Raw genomic sequence first — 10,389 nt, forward strand, 5'->3', positions numbered from 1 at the left:
AAGTAAAATTCTTTAAGGGATTGCCTGACCTAAGTACAATTAAGAAGAGTATGAAATTCAACAAGAATGGCTTTCCCTTCCTTCTTAACTGCAAGGCCAATGAGGTTCACATAACCTCCAAACCTTTGAGCGCTTATCCAACCTAAATGACTTCAGTCACTCATATAAGGTTGAATATCTTAGATGGGAAGCAGCACATACTTGCTCAATCTGCACATCCCGAGCACATCACACACTGGCCAACGACATATATCAAAAACATGTGAAAAAAACAAAATTATGCTGCATTTTATCTTCTGTCCAAAGAAACGTTAGAGATAAGACTGATCAAAGTACAAGGCTCTACCATGGAAAGAAATAGAAATATTTTGGTACGCCAAAGTTTATAGGCCTGTGTAAAGCTATTTAAGAGCTTTTTTTTATTATTATTATCTTTTTAAAGAATGAAAAATGTAACATACAAAGACAAATGACACTTACCTGCTCTAAATCCCTTATTTTCTTCCAAATCATTTGTTTAAAAACAATTATCAAGAAACAACTCCATCACTAGAGATCTGTACTTGTCCATACCAAACTGTGGCATCGGTCTCAAAACTATATCACAGACTTCCTCTTTATAGAGCCTCAGACTTCCATTTAGGGCCCACATGGAAGTACAACATTAATGGATAAATTGTTAATTGAAGACAGGCAGCATTGTTAAAGTGGAAATGCAAATAAAGTTTACATAAAACCACAACATTCTCTGTGAGCCAAAAAGCTTGCACTCATGTACAGGCAGAGTTCTTGAATCAGTATTCTGGATGTTGGGCAGATGTGGATCCAATCTGGTATTTTTACCTTGCCTGTACACAGCACAAGCTTTATGTGCCCGCCTAAACGCTGCATGCATTACTGTAAAAATCCTTATCCACCACTGAATATTGTAATTTCAGAGATGTGCAACGCCCATTAAAAAATTAGGAAGCACTATTTCCAGGTACTGATCAATAAAATCTAGGATTTCAGTAGAGGACCTAATTTCCAAAGCGAATTACCAACATTATGTACTTTAACTATCCTATAAATACAATATGAGTTATTACTTCCAACTTGCAAATGGGGAACATTAACATGAACACTGCCTGTTAGTTAACACAGCGCACCCATACAAAATTTCCCTGTTTCAAAATAGAGCATAACTAAAAGTAAATAAATAATGTAACTCCAAGCTAGTTATCACAGGATCTCTATCAGAGGAATATTAGTACTTCCGTGCTGCAGTTCAGACACAGTTACATAAAACAGTGATCTTATAACAAGCCTTTAAATGTGTTCTCCATCTTTTATTAGACTGTAGGATGGCTCATCTCAAAATATACATATACATAAATTGTCATAAAATGAAGCCTAACGTGTATGTTGACAATATCTCTGCTTAACAGAAGAAGAAAAGCACCAAGTATTTAATAAAAACCCAAAACAATGGCTTTTTCATTGTGAATTCAATTGTTCAACTGTTGTTAACTGCATTTTGATGACGATTTGTTGGACTGTTCTGTTTATCACACATCTGAATCTGCTGTCAAATTTCTTAATTGAAATCAGCCAAGTAGATTTCATGAAGTCTCTGGCACTTCTTGCAGAAGCACGTTTTTCTTTGTATGTTGTGGGAGGACATTAGTTTCTACAGATGTGTATAAAAATAAAAATTATTAATTAAAAAAAATGGCTGCAGATACTATGAAGGTCATCATTATCACACACAAATTTTTCTACTAAGTAAATTTCTCCTTTTAAAGATCTTTTAAAGATTTCTGAACTATGTATTGCCCCTTTCTGTAGACTGGATGAGAGTTTAGTTGCAGTGCTAAGGCAAACTGCTTTACCCCAAGTTCATGCCAGCTCTTCCTAGGATTGCTCTGTCACACTTATTGTGGTGTAGCAGAGTACAGATCAAAGATCAAAACTCAGCAGAAAAAAAGCCGAAGCCAAACAAACAAAAAACCCTCACTAATATTTGTATTACTCACTCTGAAAATTAGTTTAAAACTTCAAACTGGCAGAAAAAGTCAACAGCAAGTGACTGTAAGAATCTGCAGTCTTGTGGCTTGAGCCATGGAGCAGGGAGAGCTCTGGGTTTTGTACCAGTGAAAAGTTTCAGCATTAACACTACAGCAGAGCGATTGACTTCTGTGAGGCTAACTTATTATGAAGGGTAGAAAAGCAAGCATAGTTTATTATGGTACAGTGATCCATAACTTTTAAGAGTCAGAATTCATGCTGCTTCCTCACAGACCACAGCAATGCAGCTTTTGCTCCTGGCACACCTCCATAGCCACCCCACCCTTCAAGGAAAAAGTGAAGCTAGTTGCAGCATCTCTGAAAGATAACAGGCTAGGTGAAATTGTACATATTTGGCCCACCAGCAGCTGCCAGCTGAACCACACAGACCTCAGCAGAGACTGGAGCTATGCTGTTTACAGCAAGCCTGTGCTTGGAAGCAGGATAAAACAACAGCTGTGCTCCTTCTTGGCTTGGTCTCAAGCACACGCGCTGCAGTTCAAAGGTTGCATGAGGCTAAAGCAACTCACATACACACTGAAGCATGAGGGAAGGAGCCTACCATGTTCACAAGTTTCACCAGCAAGCTGTACACCAACTTGAAGTTCTCCTAAAAAAGTGACCCTATACACCTGACTGCCTAATTCCAGCCATGTAATATCACTGGAGCGTGAAAGGCAGCAGCCCAAGCAGGCAGTGCTAGGGGCTGCTCCTTTGCCTGCACCAGAGCAGCAGCATGCCCCACAGGTTAGCTAGATGTGGATTTGCAGCCAGCACAGAACAGCCAGTGAGTTAGAACTAGGGGCCACCACTGGAGCAGAGTGCAGAAGAATCCCCAAAATCTGGAGTTCTTCCCCCAGTTCTGCACCAACTCCTTATTAGAAGAGCCTTACCTCAAACTTCTACATCTGCAAAACAGGAATATCAATTTCTTGTTAACTAGGGATACATAAACACCTGTGATTTGCTTAATAACCATGTGTAATTCCATGATAAAACAGAAGTGAGATATAGATATAAATAAAACAAAAACAGGTAATAAAAGCATTACATGACAGAACACACAAAGCATAGGTGAGGTTGGAGTAGATTGCTGAAGATCATCACAGAATGCCCACGGTTGGAAGGGACCTCAAAGATCATGAATCTCCAACCCCCCATCACATGCAGGGCCACCAACCTCCCCATTTAATACTAGACCAGGCTGCCCAGAGCCCCATCCAACCTGGCCTTGAACACCTCCAGGGACGGGGCATCCACAACCTCTCTGGGCAGCCTGTTCCAGCACCTCACCACTCCCTCTGTAAAGAACTTCCCCCTGACATCCAACCTAAATCTCCCCTCACTCAACTTAAAACCATTTCCCCTTGTCCTGCTGTTATCCACCCTTTCAAAGAGTTGATTCCCCTCTTGTTTGTAGGCTCCCTTTAGGTACTGAAAGGCTGCAATGAGGTCACCCCACAGCCTTCTTTACTCCAGGCTGAACAAGCCCACCTTCCTCAGCCAGTCTCTGTAGGGGAGGTGCTCCAGTCCCCTGATCATCTTTGTGGTTCTCCTCTGGACCCTCTCCAACAGCTCTCTGTCTTTCTTGTACTGGGGCTCCAGACCTGGACACAGTACCCCCAATGGGGCCTCACAAGGGAGAGCAGAGAAGGACAATCACCTCCCTGTCCCCCCCCTCTTCTGATGGAGCCCAGGATACCATTTGCTTTCCAAGCTGCAAGAGCACACTGCTACTTGTGTTCAGATTTTCATCCATCAGGACCTGCAGGTCCTTCTCTGCAGGGCTGCTCTCAAGGACTGCTCCTTCCAGTCTGGGATATGCCTGGGATTCCTCTGGTCCAAGAGCAAAACCTTGCACTTTGCCGTGTTGAACCTCATTAGGTTCATCCGGGCCCACCTTTCAAGTCTGCCGAGGTCCCTCTGAATGGCATCCCTTCCTTCCACTGTGTCAACTGCACCACTCAGCTTGGTGTCATCAGCAAACTTGCTGACGGTACACTCAATGCCATCATTGATGTCATTGATAAAAATATTAAAAGCACCAGTCCCAAGCAAGTCTAACCCTCCAAGGAAGTCCAATCGAGTCCAACCCCCTGCTGAAGTAGATTCCCTACAGCTGCTTACACAGGAAAGCATCCAGACAGTATTTGAATATCTCCAGAGAAGGAGATTCTATTGTTTCTCCGGATAGTCTGCTCCAAGGCTCTGTTGCCTTCACATGCCTTATGCTCATATGGAACTTCCTATGTTCCAGTTTGTACCCACAGCCCCTTGCTCTGTCACTGAGCATTGCTGAGCAGAGCCTGGCCCCCATCCACCTGACATCCACCCTGCAGATATTTACAGCACAGGAACATGAATGAACTCAATACAACCTACTTATGGTTACTTGCTTATGTGTTTCTAATATTGTCCAGCTGACATCAAGAGAGCTATTTCATAATCCTATAGGCAAGCTGAACCAAAGCGAAGCCCTTCAAGCTACATGTTAAAAGAGCAATAAGGCTGATATACAGCTATGTTTCACTGTTGACAGTGAAAATAATGTTGAGTGAAGCATACAAATCTCTGAATTCAAGTAAGCATTCCTGTAAGATGACTTCATGCTGGAAGTTGAACCCAATATCATTAAAGAAAAATACACATTTAGAATGTAAAGGTTGCACCATGGCACCTAGGATGTATCAGAATGCAATAACAAACACTTGATGGACTGCATCAAGCTTGCTACTGTCATTTAAAATTTACCTCACGTCCTTGGATATAAAAGGGCTGTACTGCTACTACATTACAGTCTTGTTAGCAAAATATTTTACTTTGGCGGCACAATGAAGTGCTTGGCTGAAGTCTCCCAGAGTTGTTCTGCATATGCAGTATCACACAGAGATAAAGGGTCAGGTCCTGACAGCTCTGCTATTATATTAAAGCAGCATAACACCTAACCTAGTCAGCCCCAGCCTCTCGGCTACCACCTTCCCGCTCTGAAGATGGTTTTACTGCTTCTCTTCATGTTTCCATATCACCCTGTGCACATATCTCCTCAGATTTAAAAAGAAAATACACCCTCAGCCACATGGCCAGTTGCAGAAGAAATGAAAAGAGAAATACCAAGTATTCCTCAATAAAACTGCTACCTCTGCCTGCTGAAGTAAGCATCAGACACTCAGCCAACCTTTAACCCCTTCCCACCACTCACTGTCACACCTAAGAGCAAAGATAAACTGCAGCAGCAAGGTTTGTTGACGTTTATTTAAGGTTATTGCCCTCACCTGTCATCCTCACCTTCCTGTTAGAGATCACAATTCCTGCAGCAGAGTCAGCAAGGCAAATATGTGCCTCCAGCTCAGCTATACCAGTTACCACACTGTGTATTAGCTTGAAGATAAACGTTTACTTTATCCTGACATCCTTGCCTCTGATTGTAGGTATTGAAGCATTCCTGCCAATTCTGCAGTGAGGATGCCAGCCTTCAGAGGGAAGAGGGCTTCAGGGCAGTGGCTGGCTATGGGTGACAACGTGGCTTCAGTCAGTGCCAGTCAGAAAACCAGGACCCAGAACAGACAAGCTGCCTTTCCCTTTCATGGCTTGAAGAAAAATAGTTTCAGGGACGTGAAATCAGGGTAACGTTACAACTATGATAGAGTGTAAGGAGGACCCACCTTTCAGGCACTGTCTGGAAGCCCTCTCCAGTCTAACATTGGCTCTGAGTGAAGAGAGGGCTGCTGGACAGGTGTCAGGATATCCAACAGTGCATCTGGGGCTGCCTTACCATTCCATTACACAGATAAACAATCTGACATACTGTTTCCTGGATTGTTGCAGGAGTAACCTTTTTCTCAGGCAAATCCTAGCTTTATTGCTCCATAGTTCAGTCTCTGCCTGGTCTGTCTTCCTTTCAGACAACTTTCATGCTGCTGACTTCAATAACTGCCATCATCTCAAAACATCATGGCCAAACGATCCAAGAAATATTCCAAGCCTCCCCCTGATTGCTTCTTTGTTCCATAGACACCATCACTCACTTCTGTATGACATAAATTACTTTGTCGATTGCTTGTTTCTAGAACAACCTGACCAAAGAGTCAGGTTGTTCTAGAAGTCAGACAAAGAGACCAAAGAGAGCTCATCATCTTGTTAACAAGCCCTAATTTTACCGTTTGTCACGAGTTTGCTCTCACAGGAGCTGTAGAACTTACAAGTTCCCTTTTATCAAAGCACCATAGAAAGTTTAGTGATTTCTGAAGATGAGAGTCATTTTGCATTACCTGCTGGTCTGCATTAACATACCTGAGACATAAATCACACTTCATGATAAGATTTCAAATGGTGGGAAGTCAGTAATGAGTAAGCTCAAGAAGAAAAGAAGGACATCCTACCTTCATTACAGCATATAAGTGCTTTTGAGCACTCTTCTCAATGGCCTACTGAGAAATAATCTACCAGAAATTCTGCCTGCAGACAGGAAAAAGAGTTTCCTGTTGTTCTTTCTCTTTGCACTCCATCCTTAAAGATTTCTGGTTTTATCCTCAAAAAGGCACCAACTCCAATAATCACACTATCAGAGATTCATACTAAATAAAATACATAATCTTGCTTCAGGAGGGTGTCTTCTGACTAAAGTAAACAGCCACAACTTCAGGCAGAGTGGGAAAAGCAGGGTAGCAGACAGAGCTTTGACCAAAGATCCCACTGATATCATTCAGAACGTGAAGACATCACTGCTCAGTCATTAAGTGTTAGTAGATACGTGCTGGTCAGGATTCCAGCCAGCAAAGCAAAAGGCAAGCAAGCAACTATTAAAAAAGCCCAACTATCATAACAGAGCAATAGGAACTGCTTCCTCAAGTTCTGCCCATGATGTACAGAAAGTAAACATGCATTGCACTACATCCCATCAGTATCACAATGGCTAACATCTCTCTGGACTTTGTTTTTAATGAAGACAGTTTCTGAACACAAAGTTAACCACGCGACATTTATAATGGTCTTTGTTAAGAACTGAATAGATGCCAACAGCAGCAATCCAACACACATTCTACAAAAAGAATATGACAACAATAAATTGTATATATGAAAATAGAGGAACTAAAAGTGGCTGATTTTTCAGAGGCTGAGGAAATGGTGGGATAGCTGAATGAGACTGTTATGAGTAAAAAACCAATTATCAGCTTCCGCATTTTTGGATAACAGCTGATACATACTCAAAAATGTATTCATTTTTATTTAAGGACGCCTGCATTTTCAGGGTTACATTGTAGTTGATGGCAGTTAATCTGGAATTCTCGGCAGGGCATAAATGCTAACATAGCAGTAACATTCTGCATGGTTTTCCAAAAAAGTACATAGGGTCAAATAAACCCCTCTGCTTTTGGACAGCTTGCAGGGCTGGCTGAGAACAGTGACTCATTCTCTTAACACAGGCAACAATATGACAAGATGCCTTGACCTAAAAGTTTGCTAAATTAGGGCATCGATTACAGAGTTGTTCCCCTGACTGGTCTTAAAACACTGCTACTGAAAAGGTATGAATGCAGGGCCTGTTTTGAACAGTCTCCTTTGGAACAGTTCTCAGTTTAGAACTATTTAATTGATTTTTAATGGATGAAAAAATTAGATAGAAAAGTGATGTAAAACATTTGCTAACTAAGTGCAGAGATAACAATGTCACAGTGGTATCCAGTGGTAAGGTAGTTCAGTATTACAGTTACATTAATCACACATAAAGTGATCTCAGTTCTCCAAGATGCCCTGAATACCGAAGAAGTTGGCAAAGTTAGGCACAATCCCAGGCAAGAGACACCTATTTAATAATGCAGGAACTTAAGAAAATGAATAACTGTCTCATAATAAGTTCTCAGTGCAGTGCAGAGGAAGTATGTGCCTATACATCAGTAGGACTGTCAAAAAAAATTTAGCATTGATGAGGCCAGCAGTACGGTATCATACTTCCCTTCAGGAGGATAACACAAAGAAACACAGGGGAGATACACAGAAGGTGCTGCTTGTGGTTGTGTCCTAAGAGACATAGAGAGTGCATATGTTATGATTAGAGAACACTTTCCAACCCTGCTAAGAGAGTCATAATGGAATCCCATCTGAGAAGTTAGTAAACAGCCAAAAAGATGTGTTGTTTGTCAATATGGATGACTTACTGAAGGATGAAATGGACTCATCACATGAGCATTTAAAATGAGAACAAAGTCTTAAAAAGTCTTCCTTAACTTGTCCCAAGAGTGTATTCTTGAGCAAGATGACATAAATGTGGACTTCAAGGAACTTTCCTCTTCAGAGGATTCCCCCAGTTTCCTGAAGTCTGCCCATAAGGTTACAAGAAAAATCAGTCTGGAAGTTGTGCACACACTAATTTTTATTACTTTAAATAAGATCTATTAACTTAGGGACTTCCTCTCTCTGCTTGCTCAGAAGGATATGACTCTTTCTCATGCTGCCCAACCATTCAAGTGGCTTGGCTGGAGAAGAGAGAGCAGGATCCTTTTGAACCAAAAGAGACCTATAATCAGCTGGAGCCTGGACAGCAAGCAACACCAACAGGTCAACTTCTTCTACACTTCCTTGGAATCACAGAATCATTGAGGTTGGAACAAAACACTAAGATCACCTTGTCCAATCACCAACCCATCACACCATGTCCACTGACCACGTCCCTCAATGCCAAATTCACACAGTTCTCAAATACCTCCAAGGGTGGTGACTGCACCACCTCCCTGGGCAGCCTGTGCCACTGCCTCATCACTCCTTCTGAGAAGTGATGTTTCCTAATACCCAACCTGAACCCCCACGGCACAACTTGAGTCCATTCCCTCTCATTCTATTGCTGCTAGCTGGGAGGCTGAATCCCTCCTCACCACAACCTCCCTTCAGGTAGTTATAGAGAGCAATAAGGTCTCCACTGAGCCTCCTCTTCTCCAAACTAAACAATCCCAGCTCCCTCAGCCGTTCCCCATAAGACTTGTGCTCCAGACCCCTCACAGCTTCGTTGCCCTTCTGTGAACACACTCCAAGGCCTCGATGTCCTTCTTGTATTGAGGGGTGCAAAACTGAACACAGCACTCATCAGAGCAAAGTACAGATCGCTCTGTCCTGCTGGCTGCATTGCTGCTATTCAGAGCAACAAGTGGGAGCAGGAGGCACCTGGAGGACCAGCAGAGTGGCAGCTTCCAGCTCTGAGCTCCCAGCCAGTTCGAGAACCGGGCAAGGCTTGTCAGCAAGTTACACCAGCCAGAGTGCCGCCGTCCCGAGGCTTGGTGCGCGCTGCAGATGAGCCGCAGCCCCCGCCCCGCAGCCCCCCGCCCCGCCGGCTCACCCGCGTCGTAGAAGGCGTCCAGCACCGCCGTCTCCCCGAAGTCCAACTCCCCGAAGTTGACCGTGCCGAGCTGAGCACCCTCCGCCTCGCACGCCCGCAGCAGGCATTGCCTCGCCCCGGCTTCGGGGCTGCGCGCCCCGGCCCCCGCCTTGGGCGGGTCGTTCAGCACGTACACGGCCCGCAGACAGCGGGACCGCGGGGCCGCCGGGCCGCCCTCCGCCGTCTCCCCGCCGCCCTCGGCCGGGCCGGGGGTCGGCGGCTCTGGCTCCGCGCCGGGGTGCGCGGGCTCCGCCGCCGCGCCGCCCGCGGGGCTCTCCATGGCGGCTGCCGGCAGGTGCTCAGGCGGGGCCGCGCCCCATCGCCAGCCCGAGGGCGAACTCCAGCCGCGCCCGGCCGGTCGCCGAGGCGAAGGCCGAACTCTACGCCGCCCTCCCGGACGGGGCAGCCCTGTGGGCCGGCGGAAGCACAGCCCCGGGCGCACCGCGTCCCGCCGCCACCAGAGCAGGACTGAGGGGAGGCGGCACCGTCGGGGCGACCGCGCCTCGCGCCTCGCTTTCCTTCCCCGCCCCTCGCGGGGCAATCCGCCTCCGCGCACCGCCCGCTCCCCGCGGTCACTGCTGTTACTTGAAGAGGCGGCCCAGCTCGGCTGCGTTCAGAGGGGTCGAGCAGCGCCCTATGCCCGTGCAAAGCCGGAGTGCGTCTGCTGCTGTCAGCCCAAATCTCCGGGCTGTTGCCGAAGCGGCAAAGACCACTGGTTGCTGCTTGTTCTTCCCTCAGCCCAGTGTATTACGCCCTTTCCCTAATATCTTATCTTTCCACTTATCGTTTAAATGGTCTTGACCCCAGATAGACCACCTGTGCCAAAAGCTTGAGAAACAAAGCATCCTTCAATTCCTCCTATTTCTTTAAAATCTCCCATGACTGTGGCTCCATGATCCAGCTTCATGGCACCAGTGAAAAGAACCCGGCCCCATCCACTTGACAACTTCCCTGTAAGTATTTGTAAGCATGGATAA

General features: G+C 45.2%; 1 protein-coding gene across 1 annotated transcript in view; it reads right to left on the minus strand.

Annotated features, from left to right (window-relative positions):
- MAP3K15 (mitogen-activated protein kinase kinase kinase 15) overlaps positions 1-9,692 on the minus strand; it is a gene marked incomplete at both ends in the record, with an annotated part of 70,505 nt that extends 60,813 nt beyond the window's left edge. Inside the window, one exon of the mRNA XM_079546932.1 lies at positions 9,374-9,692. Within this exon, the coding sequence (XP_079403058.1) occupies positions 9,374-9,692 (319 nt within the window). The remainder of the gene's footprint in view (positions 1-9,373) is intronic.
- Between the last annotated feature and the right edge of the window lie 697 nt (positions 9,693-10,389).

Source organism: Tetrao urogallus, assembly GCF_951394365.1.
Source record: "Tetrao urogallus genome assembly, chromosome: 1".
Taxonomy (NCBI): domain Eukaryota; kingdom Metazoa; phylum Chordata; class Aves; order Galliformes; family Phasianidae; genus Tetrao; species Tetrao urogallus.